Raw genomic sequence first — 15,992 nt, 5'->3', positions numbered from 1 at the left:
CTGGTGAGGATGTGGAGGAAACAGAACCCGTGTGAACTGCTGGTGGGAAAGTAAATTGGTACAATCACTGTGGAAAACAGTATGGAGGTTCCTCAAAAAATTAAAAATAGAAAAACCATACAATCCAGTAATTCCACTGCTGGGGATTTTCCCTAAAATAATAAAGACGCTAATCCAAAAAGCTATATGTACCCCTATGTTTGCAGAGTAAATAATGCAACGTTATTTACAACAGCCAAGGTATGAAAACAACCCAAATGTCCCACTGATAGATGAACGGATAAAGAACATGTGGGGTGTGTGTATGTGTATACATACATAAATCACACACAACATAATATCGCTCAGCCATAAAAGAGAATGAAATTTTGCATTTGCAGTAACATGGATGGACCGAGAGTCCTCTGCTAAGTGAAATAAGTCAGGCAGAGAAAGACAAATACTATATCATTTCAGTTAAGTATGGAATCTAAAAAACAAAATGGATAAACAAACAAAAAAATCAGAAACACTCACACAATACAGAGAACAAACTAGTGGTTGCCAGAAGGGAGAAAGGAGAAAGGGAGATGGGAGAAAAAGGTGAAGGGGATAGAGGTACAAACTTCCAATCATAAAGTCAGTCACAGGAATGAAAAGTATAGGGAATATAGTCAATAATACAGTAACTTTTTATTTAAAGAGTTTATTTATTTGAGAGAGAGAGTGCACACACACGAAAGGGAGGGGCAGAGAGGGACAGAGAGAATCCCAAGAAGACTCCATGTTCTTAGCACTTTAAGAAGATAAAAAAAAGGGGCGCCTGGGTGGCTCAGTCGGCTGAGCGTCCGACTTTGGCTCAGGTCATGATCTCACGGTTCGTGGGTTCGAGCCCCACGTCAGGCTCTGTGCTGACAGCTCAGAGCCTAGAGCCTGCTTCGGATTCTGTGTCTCCCTCTCTCTGTGCCCCGTCCCCGCTCATGCTCTGTCTCTCTCTCCCTCAAGAATAAAAAAAAAAAAAAAAAAAAAAAAAGAAAAGAAGATAAAAAAAGAAGTTGGCAAATGGAATTCAAACTATATGTAGTGAATAAGGGACCAATGTTTCAAAAAAGAGTTAAAATATATATGCCATTATCAGTCTCCCATTCATTATCCAAATAATCAAGAGTTTGTACTATCATGAATACTTGACCTACACCAAAACACCGTCTTCAGTATGAGAGTATCTACAAGGGCACGTCTTAGTGATGCTGAATTTCCAGTGAGATGGGGTGCTCTGCCATCACCCTAAGGTTTCACCACATGGAACCTGATGAAGGCCGAGGAGCATCACCCCAAAAGCCTGATTTATAGGTCTCCTGCCAGTGAAAGGCAGCTGATCTCAGACCTCTGTTGCTTACTTTGCTTCATGACAGCTATTAGCTCAAGCTTAGGCTTCAGCTTTGAATAACCAATTCCATCCCAAGAACTTCTTGCATTTGACATGAGGAAAAAAAGAACGGGAAGGGAAAGCATCATCTTAATAGGCTCCACATTTACTTTGATGAGCAAGAATTAGGTTGTTGCCATTACTATTTTCTTAAATCTTTAAATAATTCTGTTAGTTTATGAATTTGACTCACCTGTATTTATAATATGACTTGCTCACTTCCATGCCTACCAGTGGTATACTGGGAAATGTTTAAAAAAACCAGCTCTTTGGGGGAAAAACAGTAAGCACCATGATGTTTACTGCAGACTTCACTAGTATCACGGATATGTAGCATATAATCTACAAATGATAATAAAATATACAACACTCTTTACTGTGAATTGCAAATAGCCAGCTGATTCTTAAGGAATGCTTCTGTTAATTTTTGCCAAATTCCTGTATTGCAACCAACCTATGATTGCAACTGATGAAAAATGGTTCCAATATGAATACTGGTTGAAATTTTCACTTAAGTTAATGAGCAAGACAAAGATGGAAAAATGAAAATGTATGAAGACGCTATATGCAGAAATACAATTGTTTGTCAATCTGTGAGTGACTTTTTGCCGAACTGGATATTATCTTTTGTGTATGCACGAAATGGCTACTTGAAGTTAAAATGTCAGGGGGTAATTATTTGTTTATTTTAATTTATTTTTTAATGTTTATGTATTTTTGAGAAAGAGACAGAGTGTGAGGTGGGGAGGAGCAGAGAGAGATGGAGACACAGAATCCGAAGCGGGCTCCAGGCTCTGAGCTGTCAGCACAGAGCCCGACGCGGGGCTTGAACTCACGGACTGCGAGATGGTGACCTGAGCTGAATGAAGTCGGATGCTTACCGACTGAGCCACCCAGGCGCCCCATCAGGTGGTAATTATTAACATTTTCTCCATTACATCTTCATTACTTTTTCTTAAGTCTAAAGTGACAGCCAACAAAACCAATCGAGCCTTGATTTGGAGAGTTTACCAGCTTTCCAGGGTATCAATATTCTCTTCATGGCTGATTTCAATGTAACACGACTGAACGTGGACTGAGGAGACGCAGAGTAACCAGTGCTGCGCGGTGTGCCTATTCTGTAGGTAGACACACGACACGAAGGGCCTCTGGCACGTAAGACAATGGCAAAATGCAGTGGAATAATTAGCAAATGAGAAATTTTAGTCTCCCTTGCCTTTTTACATATGGTTTAATCACAAGTCCGTGTAATTTTTAATAGTGAAGTACTCATCAACTGGCATATAAAATTCTCGAAACCGCACAACTGGTTTTCGTCGGTTGACAGGAGTGGACTCTGGCATATCCCTGCTCCTCACCTTCTCTTAAAATACGGGTAGCCTGGTTCAACAAGAAAATGTCCCCCAAATCTAGCTTGCACTGACACAGATTTTTGAGATGCACCTTTTCATTCCTACTGTTATTCACTCATTAAAGCTACTTTTCGAAAACCAAAAATGAAAGGTTGAGACCAATTCTCCATTAACTGATCAATACACCCTGTATTCAAATATGCTGCTCTCAAGCGGCTTTAAATGAAGTGACAAATGTTTTCCAAATAATAAAATCCATTTAAAATTATTTAAGATTAAAAAACAATGAAAGGTGTATCTAAATTGGGGTAACATAGGAGATGTTACTTTAAACAGCGCAGCAAAGACGTGTTAATTTTTAGTACTCCCCTAAATGTTTGTTACTTTACACTTCAATTTTATTTCTTAGGCGCATAGGAATTCCTGTGTATTTTCCATAGACAAGCTGAGTTAAGTTTCCAGCTGAGGAGTGTGGAGTTGGACACAGTAATTCAAAATTAAATCATTTGTATTCTTCATACTACTTATTCTTCTTCCCTGGGATAGAAGCAGCATTAGCCTCATTACGAAAAAAGGTTATTGACTATTTATGAACTACCGTTTCTAATTTACAGAAGCCAGAAGTTTTCAACTTTATCAGCATTGTCTCACATAGGACACGACGTCTGTGTACATGTGCTCTGCTTCTACGAGGTCCACTGCAGTGTGAACGCTCCGGGAGGGCCAGCGTCTCCCAAACACGGGCCTCACCAAGTGCTATAAATGAGCGGACGCTCACGTATTTAAATAGCTGGTAATTCTCCCTCCCAATTCTCATCCTTTAGGCCATTTTAAATAATCCTTTCTTCTCTCTCCTCTTTTTATAAAGCAAATGGAAACTCGAGGGACAGCTGATGACAGAGCAGCCCCGAGTGAAAAAGCCGAACACGCCCGGCTCGTCTGCCTGAGCTTTTGACCATGGAGGGTACCTTAGATATAAGCCTGTCTTCTCCGACGTGCGATCTTTACTGTGACGCCTCACGCAACCTAGTTTAACTTCTCTGGCGCAATTATGATTGTATTCGGCCTGGTACCTGTGACTGAAATTTAAATTAAGTTCGGAAACACGATGAAGGTGATGGTGGTTGGACTTCATTTATACTGGCCGACGGGGCATCGGCCAGGCGGGTGGGCACGCGGAGTGAGGGGGAAGGGCTGAGGTCTGACTTGTGTGTTGCTCTTGGGCCTCGTGGCTCTCAGCTGCCGAGACACATCCAGCTGGCCCCGACACAGCTGGCAGCGGAGTGCTCTGCATGGGCTACGCACGGCTCTCTGGCAGCAGAAAACTTTACTTTCTTCAAATGGCCCCGCAGGAAAGGATGTTCGTAATCCGCTTCCCCACCTTTTTTATTTCTCATTTTCCGCCTGAAGGAGAGGCTCACTGTCTGAAGACCTCAACATGTATGAAGAAAAGAAGGTGACATTCTGCTTACTGTGAGAAAGATATTTACTGACCACCTACCACACGTTCACCAGGCCGGGTATTTGCGGAGTGCATTTACATAGCTCGTGATTTCTTCAACAGCCACGCAACCTCAAGATCGTGATTGCTAAACTCCGTATGAGGAGATGGAGTTTCAGGCACAGAAAATAATTTGCCCAGGTTCAAAGAGCCTGTAAGAGGCAGATCCAGGATTCAGACCTGGCTCCTGTCTGATTTGATTCTAAAGTCTCGCTGCCTTTTAAAAAATAATTGAGTAAGCAAGCAATATTTTTAAAATAGTAGATTGAGACCATCAAAGTGTATCTGGGCTTTTCATTTGGTTTTTAACTCCTGCCTCCCTTTTCAAAACACATTAATTTTCAAATTAATAGGAACATTATTATAAGAATAAGATGTGACAGGGTGTTTATTGTTGCTGCTTCTTGGGTGGTTGTGGTATGCAGCCTTAGGATTAAACCTACGGGAAAAGTATGGCAGAGTCCCAGCGTGACACATCTTAACGTGTTTTATGGTTTGAAGGGGGAATTACCAAGGTTTTGCAAAACTTTAAAACCTTGTGCAAGACCTTGATAGTAAAAAAAAAACAACAACAAAAACACATAACTGTTTTAAAGTGTGAAAGTACCGCCTACCATGCAGTGTTCACAAAATTGTCTCGTTCAGCTTCAGAAATCAGAAACAAGTAGCTTGATTTCTCCACCACAGTATCAGCAACTAGAAACGCAGTCACTTCGAAGCACTGTAAAACTTTAACCAATTATTTCTCCTAAGAGCTCTAGGAATGTTATTCTATCCATTTGCTGATACCAAAAAATGAAGAAGATACAAAATTGAGGTTAAACTGAGGGTTTTTTTTTAACGTTTATTTTTATTTGAGAGAGCGAGCAAGTGAGCGAGTGCAAGCAGAGGAGGTGCAGAGAGAGGGGGAGACACAGAATCCGTAGCAGGCTCCAGGCTCTGAGCTGTCAGCACAGAGCCCAATGAGGGGCTTGAACTCACGAACCACGAGATTGTGACCAGAGCCGAAGTAGGACGCCCAACCGACTGAGCCACCCAGGTGCCCCTGACGTTTTCTTTTTTTCTTCTCTTTCTTTCTTTCTTTTCTTTCTTTTTTTTTTTTTGGAGACTAAGCTGAGTTTTTGATGACTAGTGGATCTCAAAGGGAAAAGAAGGAAGACAAAAGAGGTGAAGGGCTACCGAGGCAGGCATTGAGAGCAGAAACTCGTTGAATGCTTAATGATATCATTTTGATGGAGAAACTGGGAAATAAAGACTGATTTTCAGACTGGGTTGGTCTGAGAAACTGTGTTGTGTATGCTACGTGTATATTTTTAAGTTCTTAAAGCAAAGAACTACATGTGTAAAATTTTTTAAATATGAAACTGAAGCTTAATAGTAAATGTATAAAAATGAAAAATCCTATGATGATAATATGCAAATAGATAAGCTAGGAGTTTATGACTGACGGCAAGTTTCAGGTCCTACACCTACACAGACAAAGACATTATTTCTCTAAAATCTGCCTCTTTTGAATATCACATAAAAAGGGAGAATAAAAACAATGAACTCTGAGAGGATGCAGTCAAAAACAGATTACAAGAGATAATAATCTCCCCAGCCCTGAAGGAAAGCAGTGTATGAATACTTGAAGAGCATTGGCCCTGAGCCCCCAAGACACTGTTCATACTTGCCTAATACTGATTTTTTTTTTTGGCACCACAAAGTCCAATGTGTTTTTTTTTAAATATTATTTTCTTAATTTTTTTCTGTAGGCAAAAATATCAAAGAAGAGAGGCAGAAAATGATCTCTGTAAAAAAGAAAACCCCAGGAAGAAAGCTGTCATGTTCCGTGTTTCAACTTCACAAAAGAATTCTGACTAGAGGCTTGAGCCTTTCAAATCTCTTGTCATTCAGGATATGAAATTCTAATCTAGCGGCGTGGCCAGTTGAGGCTCTGACTTAATCAAATATGCTGACTAGCTGAAACAGGAGGTGGCTTCCTTTCCTTACTTCTGGTTTCCATCTTTAGTTGGCTTCTCACTTGCAAATTATGACAGTCACTTGCTGTGCAAGCAATGAAAATTCCAACGTAGGGGAGGAGAATCAGTGGGCACCTAATTGAGTTTTACTAGATGAAAAGTTACATCACCCTGCCTCACCTCAGTCTCCTCTGTCTTTAGGGAATTGCTGAATTTTATATAAAGCCTATTTATAAACCACTGCAAGTGATACTTGCATTCATCTTGCACTGTGACATCATTTCCTCATCAATAATTTAAGCAGAAGAAACGGATTAAAGGGACTCTGAAGCGACTTCTCATACATGAAAAAACAGAAACCAGCTAAACTCTCCAAAAGATTAATTCGGGCCTCTTACCTTGTTCTTTGATCTGACGAATTTGCTTCACAGTTTCTTTTAAGATTGCACATTTGTCAGGTTTGAAGTTGAAGTTGTCTATATCATTAAAATTTGCAAAAATCAGCTCTGCGAGTTCTTCAATGTATTTATTTTCCTGTTCACGATTACGCTTCTCAGTGCTCCTCTTGGGGCTACAAAGAAGAAACATGGTTTTTATTATGCATTTGAAAAAAAAGCTATTATAAAAAAAGAAACATGTTACACAAGTTCTAATAAAAAATAACAAACAAAAGTCACTTACATAAAACATGGAAGTACTTTGGGGGAAGAAACCTGAATGTGTCCTACATGTTGCATGTTTTACTGAAATCACACTCACCCCAGCACGTGATTATAGATTTACTTGTGTGATCATTTGTTCAATGTGCATAACGTCCCCCGGTGGACAGTAAGCCTCACCATGACAAGGATCAGGACGACCTGCTCATCACCAAGCTTAATACAACACTTGGCAGAAGTGGGCATCGAATTTACTGTTGAATACATAGAGGGATGTTTTAGACAAGCAAGGGAGATTATTTTATACAATTTTAAAAATTTACATAAGAGTAGTAAAAGAAGAAAGGGAACTTAACTCAGTTATAATAGGAATAAAGAAATGGCAGTGATTTTTGGTAAAGCATAAAAAGATACAAATAAACCTTCATCGTTTCACAGACTTCTTTAGGATGTTGGTAATCAAACCAGTCTTTTTAGATAATGCAAAAAACCACAGTGCAGCTAGAAACAAAAGCGAAACTGACCCGGGATATTTGTTAACTCTCCAGTCTGAATGACGTGCAAAACATAAACAGTCTAAGGTCAACTAAAGTTTTAAAAAGTTAATGGAAAGGAGGGAAAAATAAAAATTGGCAAGCTCTTCTCATTTGAATTTGAGATAGCAAGTTCCCTTTGACACTAACATTAACAGCGTACAACCTTTTTTTTTTTTTTTTTTAGTCGAGGGCCCACTAAATGACATTCAAACGGTACAATAAATAAGGAAAGTAGTTGTTTGACCAAGTAACTTTCTGTAGTTTTAGTATATAATTATTTGTATATAATACCCAGTGATAAAATTTTGTAGTCTGTAATATACTTCCAGGCACCAGCACAGCACTAGGTAAAACATTAGCCCCTCCACTGAAACAGTCTCCATTTTATCAATCTGTCTTCTTGAGTGGATTCCTGGCATTAAAGACATTTGACAGACAGAAAGCTGAGGACGGCCAGGAGGTAGTAGGTAATCTAGAGGTAACACACTGGAGCTAAGGGTTGGGGGCTGGGATGTGGACAGTGACGATTTAATAGACTTGTTTTGCTTGGCAACTAACAGGGGAAAAGGCAACATGAAATATTGGCTTTCTGCTCTGTCTCCTTCTCTGCCTGTCTTAATGACTTTCTGGTCCTCTTCCCTTTTGTTCTCCATCTGCTCCTTTTTACCGGCCACTTAACAGAAGTTGCTGTTTGTGTTTAACTTTTAAAATCGTTCATATGATTTAAGCCCTCGGAAGAATGAAGTCTCTCTTCTACCTTTGTTTCCCATTTGCCTAGTTCTCATCCCCCAAAATGGGTTAACAACTCTTAAGTGTTTCTTAATTATCCTAAAACAAATGGTTTTATACCAGTGGTAGTACTCCATAAGTGTGCTCTAAACCTTGTTTTTCTCTGTAACTATTCTTAAGAGATTCTTTTTACTATCAATCCATTAAGTATCTTTGTTCTTTTTCACAGCTGTATTGTAGTCTAGGTTATGGATGTATCATGGCTGTTTAAATGGTTCCCTATAGACATTTAGGTTTCTCCTAATCTTTTGCAATTATTAAACAGCAAGTTTAATAGCAAGTAACCTCAGTGTTTGTCATTTTGCATGTGTGAAAGTATACTGTTGGAAAATTCCCAGAAGCATGCATTTATAATTTTAGTAGATAATTCTAAATTACCCTGCATAGGGATTATAACAACGCACACTTCCATCCATAAGATGTGACATGGAACTTGCTTTAAATCATTTGTTTTACTCACTGAAGGGCCACAATCTTTGTCACTAACTCACAAAACAATTAATAAATAAAAATAAAACCCAGCGTATAATTAACAGCAAATTCTACTATGGGATCTCTTGTCTTTATGACATTCTGTGATCTAACAGAAACGAAAATATGGAAGAATAGTGAAGCACACAGGGGACATCAGAAGTATGTAGCTTCCTTCTTGTAAAGAATAATAAAATCTGCAACTCATTAGCATAACCAAACGTAAGCTAAATAATACGTATTTAAAGGTTTAACTGTTAAGGAGAAAAAAACCAAACACAACATTTCGATTGGGTGTAAAATCAATGCTAAGATAGCAAAAAAGCAGGCATGTGGCTTTCATGGCCAATACTGATTCTGTTTTTCAGCAAGAATCTAACCTGGGTCCAAGCTGGTCAGGACATTCCTTGCGCTTTCTTGTCTCTGCCCTGGATGGGTCAGAGGTATTTTCTCCCATCCCACTCATCTTGAACACATATCAGCAACTAAAACAAGAAAGGGGGAGGGGGGTAGAAAAAGAGAATAGAGCTGATGATAAAGTGCCTGATCAATTTACCAACCATGAAAGACTTTGACTTCAATCAGAAATTTGACAACAGTCATTAACACATTGTTCTGATTAATATGCATGTGTAACTTCTAATGAAAGGGCTCAGTTTTTGTTTACCTTGCTTAAAAGTTAAGCATCTGTAAACGTTAACGTTTAAAAAAACAAACAAGCCTACCTCAGTGGGCCCATACTCTTTAAACAGACATCGTATTTCAGCGACATCATCAACTACAATCTGCTGCTAGCCCTGGGTTTCTGCCGTCAGCCTTCAGTTTCAGGAGTGATCTTGCACCCACGGGGAAACTACAGGTGTTGTAAGGGGCTCCTCCCAGTCTCTGTTTTGGGTTGGCCAGTGTGAAGTCTGTGCTGCAATAGCGCACCCATGACAGACAGCCCTGGCAAGAGGCAGTGCCCCACCACTAAGCCGAATGTTTCCCATCTGACCAGCTAGATCTGACCCTCCTGTCCTGGCCTTGCACAAGGCTTCCGTGAGCAATGCTCCCCAAACAGAGGATGTTCGCGCCTCCCCCTGGAGTCTCCCGAACCCTCCACCCCCATCCCCCACCCCGGCAGCAGCTGCCTCCCTGCTCCCTTCTTGCTCGTAGAGCCCTCTCTCCCCAGCAGCTTCCTAAGCACACCTCCCCTCCGCAGTTTCCTCTCACACATCCTGCGGCTCCTATGTTCCCTCCCTCGGCTAATTCTAGCTGCTATCACCAAAGGTCTCGAAATGCATTTAAAAAAAGAAAAGAAAAAACCCCAGGGAATATTACTGACCCTAACGAAGGAGGACAATAACTGGCTCCTGCTTACTGGATTCCTTCCAATAAGAAAAGAACCGGATATATAGTAAGAGAATCAGAGTATTCGTGTTGGTCATCATTAGCAAAATCAAAATAATATTTAAATATGTGAAGTATGGAATGATAGAGGTTTAAGTTCTAAAAGAACTAAACAAAGGGACTAATAACAGATACTGGGGAAACAGTAGAGGTGCTTGAGCACAAGGTGCTTAATAACTGCTTAGAAAAAAAAAAATGGGGCCTGAAAAGATTAAGTCAGTACTTAAGTCATTCTTAGAGTTCCAATTCTATACTAGTTCCCCCTTCCTTCGGTCTCCCAGGCTTCTAAAGTCACCTTCACCCTCCTTAGCTTTCTAGAGTGCCTTTTCTTCCTTTCTAGATTGGAAAAAATCAGACGGAAGGGCAAGACAGCAGAAGGTAAAGGAGTTAAGAAAAATGCCAGAGAATAACAGGTTCATGGAGAGCAAGGACACTGAGGAGGGTGGGCTAAGAAAACACCACCCAAGACTGATCGTTGTCACATACCCATCAAACCGCCAGCCTTCCCTCCGTGTACTCTGAGATGCTCAGTCTCCCTCCAGTCATTTCTTCAGGTCACAACTCTGATCCACAAGGGCAGAGGAATGAAATTTTTTCAGAGTCACGTGTAAGCAGGACGAAGAAACACTGTATCAGTGGGGGGGGGGGAGGTCCCACCAATTGTACGTTATATTCAAGACGTCACACAGGAGGGGACAATTCTGAAAGCTAATGCCTGAGCTTCCTGCTAGTTGGAGCCATGTAGCCAAGTCCCAAGGTCCTGTACTGTGGCCACAATTTGGGGCTGATAACAAATTTAATCTGTATTTAGTTACTCATTTAGAATTTACAAGGCACCAAGCAATTCCCAGCCATGATTTAATCATCCAAACAGACTATGAGAGTCAATCGAGCAGAGAAGCTAATGGCCAGCATCCATGTCCAAGGTCTACCATTTGGTTAGCTGTGGGACCTTAAGAAGTTACCTCTCATGCCTTAATGACCTTGTCTGTAAAATGGGGATAATTATGAGCATCTCCAGCCCAGGACAGTTGAGCAGATCAGCCAATGGTGGAACTGGGATTATTTGTACGCAGGCTCACATACTCCTACTCCTAACTAAGAGGTTACGGCAAGGGTCTCCTCATCAAATATGTCATTCTTCTAGTAATCACACAGGCACAGTCAGGAGGGAGAAGCAGCCAGATATGGACTGCATGCAGTTCTGTGCTGGGCTCTTTCCCCTCATCTCAATGTCCCTCATTTATTCAAAGACTGCCTGCCCACCTGTCAGAATGAGTCAGGCTCAGTGCTCAGGAAGCACAAGGAGGCATGCTGCTCTCCAGACAATAAGGTTAAGAGGGATGATACACCTGTATGTAGGAAAAACTCCAATAAGTAAAATGGGTAAAGGTATTATATGACTGGTACTGGCTCCTGCGGGCTGTAAGATCCAAGAAAGAAGAACACTTTGCTGGCTCGGTTAGGGAGGCACAGGGGTGGCCTTGAGAAAGACCTGTGAGCTCTACCAGTGGGGAGGGGGAGGGGAGCCAGGGCATTGCAGGAAGTATAAAAGGACAACGGGGAAAGCAAAAACCTCAACACCAAAACCCTTCTCAGATGAGACCTATGAACATTCCTTTTTAGCATTTCTCTTGGAACCACAATTCTCATGGTTTCACTCATGAGCATGTAAGGGAAAACATTACCCATCCAATCTTAAGTAAGCTTTCAATAAATGAACTCGAGGATTTTCACCCTGGAAGCAGTGTCCTACAAATCATAAACATTCAAGTGAATTTATTAAAAACTGCATTTATTTATTTTGAGAGAGAGAGAGAGAGAGAGAGAGAGAGAGAGAGAGTGAGTAGGGGTGCAGAGAGCGAGGGAGAGAGAGGATCCCAAGCAGGCTCTGCACTGTCAGCACAGAGCCCGATGCGGAGCTCAATCTAAGGAAGTGTGAGACCGTGACCTGAGTCAAGAGTCAGATGCTTAACTGACCGAGCCACCCAGGTGCCCCTCCAGTAAATTTTATCATCAAAATATAACACCCAAACACCCAATATATAACAAAATGCCCTACATAGCAGCTATACGTGTTAAGTTTCTTGGTGAAAATTGCCACCCCCCCCCCACCCCAGGGTCTTGCCATATATATATTAAAAACAGCAGAAAAATCAGAAAGCTTTTCAAAAGACACTTGATATAAATGACTATCTTACTTACAGACTATACTCCGTTTGGATTTAGCATTAACTTCAGCCATCATCGATTTAAAATTTCCCCAAATACATAAACTAATAATTGCAACGTGGCAGGAAGGGGCAGAATTGATACACTTCAACTAAGGGGCTAGAAGGAGTAAAGCAAGGAGCTAACAATTTCTGGTCTCAGTATAGAAAACCATTTGAGCAGACGGTTTATATTTTACTTGTGTCTACCCAAGACTGGCTCACAAACCACTCTATTTGTAGCTCTGAAACATCATTAATTTCCTCCTGAAGTTAAGTTATTTACAGGCCAGGTTTTCCCTTTTATTACTATGTGATGGTACCTTAAACACATTTCCTCAAAATAAATTTTAACTTTGTGAACATACTTGCTTCTTATTTTTCTGTGTCTACCCCATATGTCCTCTATTCTGAGCAATTTTCCGGGGCTCTGTATGCCCAGTACACACGGCCAACCAACCTGTAAACCGCCAAAGGAAAAAGAAGGGGGGGGTCTATATAATTAGGGACAGGAGGGTGCGTTCTGCCGGCCATGGCCATCAGGTTGGGGATGCTCCCTCTGAACCACTGCTCATCAACCAGGGGAAAATAAAAGACAAGGCTCTCAGAAGAAAAGGGGAAAAAAAACGGGGGGCAGGGGGAAAGCAAATTTAGGGTTGAAGCTGGGAAAGGAGGAGGAGGGTGAAGGTGCTGGCGGGCAGCAGCCTGCTCCCGGGCGCCTCTTTCTTGCCTACCACAGGGCCAGAAGTAGATGAAATCCTGGAGCAGACGTGTGGATTTATGTCCTGGTCTTGAGTGGATGAACCAAATAAATAATGGTGAGCCTCATTAACGAGGCGCTCGAAGAGAAGTGTGCTGCTCTAATCTGGATGACTCTGACTGATATTCTTAATGCCCTAGGTGAGGCTTCGCGGGCGGCAAGTGTTAGGATTTCACACCAGAACGTGTGCTGGGGCTAGGGGAGTTAATTTTTCCCCCACTCAAGTGACACAGATAAAAACCAGAGATGGACAGAATGATAGATTCGATAAACAGATTTACGACTACCAGTGTGCACTTAGGTACAGAAAAATCATCTAAAATAAACTATATGGATAGCTGACTTTTAATGCATTTTCACAGATCAAAAAGTCAATTCCCAATAAAAGGGTCTGAAGACTTTTTTGTCTGAAGAGACCAAAAAAAAAAAAAAAAAAAAAAAAGCGAAGGGCAGCAGTGAAGGTTTAGGAATCTTAATTTGGAAGCAGGCCTAAATTAATAGCTTCTTAAACTTTTTGCACATTTTCAACATTCACATGAAATCAAAATTCTTGAGTGTTTCACTCTTAGCTCTGAAACTATTCAATGTAAATCACAAAAACTGAAAAAGACACAAGTAAACTCTTGGGTCGTATCTGATGGTAATTACAGTCATTGAGAACAAGCCAGTTTCTACCAGATGCGGGGGGCTGTGAAAGGACAAGTCTGGAAAAGGAGTTGCAATTTGTCCCTTCTCGTTATCTACAAGAAACAATAGTCCTGCTCTCACTGCGACTGTATGTCCTCCCCTCCGTCCTCTGATACCAACTTGCATCAACCAGACGGTAGAGTTACAGCCACCAGAATTAAGGCATGCTTTTTTTCCCAAAGTGACGGTATTCTGGGAGAGGTGAACAATGCCAGCGATGGCCCTAGCATCATGACAGAGAGCAAAATGCAATGCTGAGCCTCAACACAATTAAAAACTGTACTTTCCTTTCATGAAATTCATCAGTGTAACTTAGAGGGTAACAAAGCTGTTGCTCACAATACAGTCTCCTACCATTAAAGCTAATTAATCATCCAGACTTCATGCAAATGATAATGTGCATTTTATCTTTTATCAGTACTGGCCATCTTCCAAACAAGGCCTGTAAAACTGTCAGATTTATTATACGTGGAACAAATTCAGTTAAAGAATAAATAAGGATAATACTGTTGCTGAAATCCAAACACAGTGAGTGATCAACATCAGATCTCTCTGTTGCTAGTTCCAAGCAATATTTTTTAAAAGTTAGACCCTCTCTGAAATTCCTCACTTTGAGATGAAATTTATAATGAAATGACATACAAAGAGCTGTTGAAACAACTTCTCTTATCAACACTCACAAGAGGAGGAGATATCTGATAAATCATCTAGTTCTTGGTATGAGACTAGAGAGGCTTCTTACAGCCTCCAAGGCCTTCCAGGTTCTTTCTGAATTCTCTTTACGGGAGATACATGACATTGCTGGGGAACCTGTAGTCTGATCACTCATGCACTTTGTAAGACTAAGAAATACTCAAGCAATACTGAAACTGTACATAAATCTTCACTGAAACACCTTTCTATTTCTATTCTATTAAATCACGAAAGGATAATCTTCTCAGCCCTCCATCGGTCAGACGCCCATCTCAGCAGTTAAAGATGTATTCATTACTCCTTTATCATAAGTGAAAACATTTGCTCATTCTAAACTCGCAACAATTTTTCCCTTATAAAGTATACGGTGTTCTTGGGCAGGGGGGATCTCTTTACTTTCAGAAAGAACAATTTCTGGGCCAGTCTCTGATAAGTCTAAGGGAAAACAGTATCTAATGCTTAAAGATGCAAAATGTGCTTTTGGAGTAGATAGATCACTGAGAAAGGCAGAAAGCAGAGAATGGCCAGACCTTGGACGTCAGTAAGCCGATACAGAGACAAAGACCTCTAATTGACGGAGGAGGGGAAATACCTCTTTCCAAAGTGTCAAGTGGACAAAATTACCCGAAGCAAACATTACTTTGGCAAGACCCCAACTCTTGGCTAGAACTAAATATTCTCTGCAGTAAATACAGAGATTATGCAAGGACACACTGCTGTGTATAAGTAAGCAAACAAAGTAAGTAAGCAAACAAAGAACAAATAAGCAAAGAAGAAGTAAAAAACAAAGAAATAAGCCAACACACACCTGCAAATATAAGTACAACCATGCAGATTTACGAAGTGCAAGGATGAGAGCACAAGGAAAAGATCAAACTTTTACTTTCCACTGGCAAAAGAATTAGTGCACTTAACACAGTGACAGAGGATGCTACACAGTGTTTCCAAAATAAATTGTAGCTAGTCAAATGGTACATTCTTTTCCCCAGAGTGTTGTTATTACCCTTTTGTACTAGATCGTAAGAATACTTTCACCTTCATCTTTACAGAACATTACATTGCTTCTTGCTTTTCATACAATATTAATTTACCTCACACATTACAGTGCGTATCTACAGATTCAAACTTGTAAAACTGCACGTTAATTCATACAGTGACAATAGATTGTAAAGTTTTAGGAAACTCACTTCATACCAATACAGAAGAAAAGGCATCTTCTTTGGAAGCCAATTTTCATTTTAACTTCACTAGTTTTGAACAACTTACTGCACACCTGACTTTTTACTCAGCTGCAACCAGGCCAACACAAGCTACTATTATCAGGATCTGATTTTTCAGTGATGAAGCACGAACCGTTTGCAGTTGAAGACAGTTAAAGAGGAAAACACAGCCTACAACTCGGTACAACTATGCTCCGAGTCCAATGGCTTCGGCACCTACCTCCTCTTACGCTGTTTCTCACTCCACAGAAAAGTAATACAGCGTATAAACAAATGTTTAAGCTGCGGACCTCCTTCCTTTTCAATATGCTCTTAGATTTACTTTTGTATAATGGCCTTAAAGTGGTATATTAGAC

The 15,992-nt window shown here is 40.6% G+C and overlaps 1 protein-coding gene across 15 annotated transcripts in view; it reads right to left on the bottom strand.

Moving 5' to 3' along the window:
- The window catches only part of NCOA2 (nuclear receptor coactivator 2), a 289,385-nt gene that overhangs the window by 97,620 nt on the left and 175,773 nt on the right, over positions 1–15,992 (bottom strand). For 10 of the 15 annotated variants that reach the window (XM_053208027.1, XM_027064437.2, XM_027064443.2 and 7 more), the window contains exons 3-4: positions 9,058–9,162; positions 6,621–6,793 (exon numbers count right to left, since the gene is read on the bottom strand). In XM_053208027.1, coding sequence (XP_053064002.1) covers positions 6,621–6,793; positions 9,058–9,143 — 259 coding nt within the window. In that variant the 5' untranslated portion in view covers positions 9,144–9,162. Of the gene's footprint in view, positions 1–6,620; positions 6,794–9,057; positions 9,163–10,552; positions 10,630–15,992 lie in introns of all 15 variants that reach the window. The other 5 variants (XM_027064439.2, XM_027064440.2, XM_053208024.1 and 2 more) reach the window with 2 other exon arrangements.

Source organism: Acinonyx jubatus, chromosome F2 (genome assembly GCF_027475565.1).
Source record: "Acinonyx jubatus isolate Ajub_Pintada_27869175 chromosome F2, VMU_Ajub_asm_v1.0, whole genome shotgun sequence".
NCBI classification, from domain to species: domain Eukaryota; kingdom Metazoa; phylum Chordata; class Mammalia; order Carnivora; family Felidae; genus Acinonyx; species Acinonyx jubatus.
The sequence above is the reverse complement of the archived record's forward strand: the minus strand, read 5'-3'. Positions and strand labels throughout refer to the sequence as shown.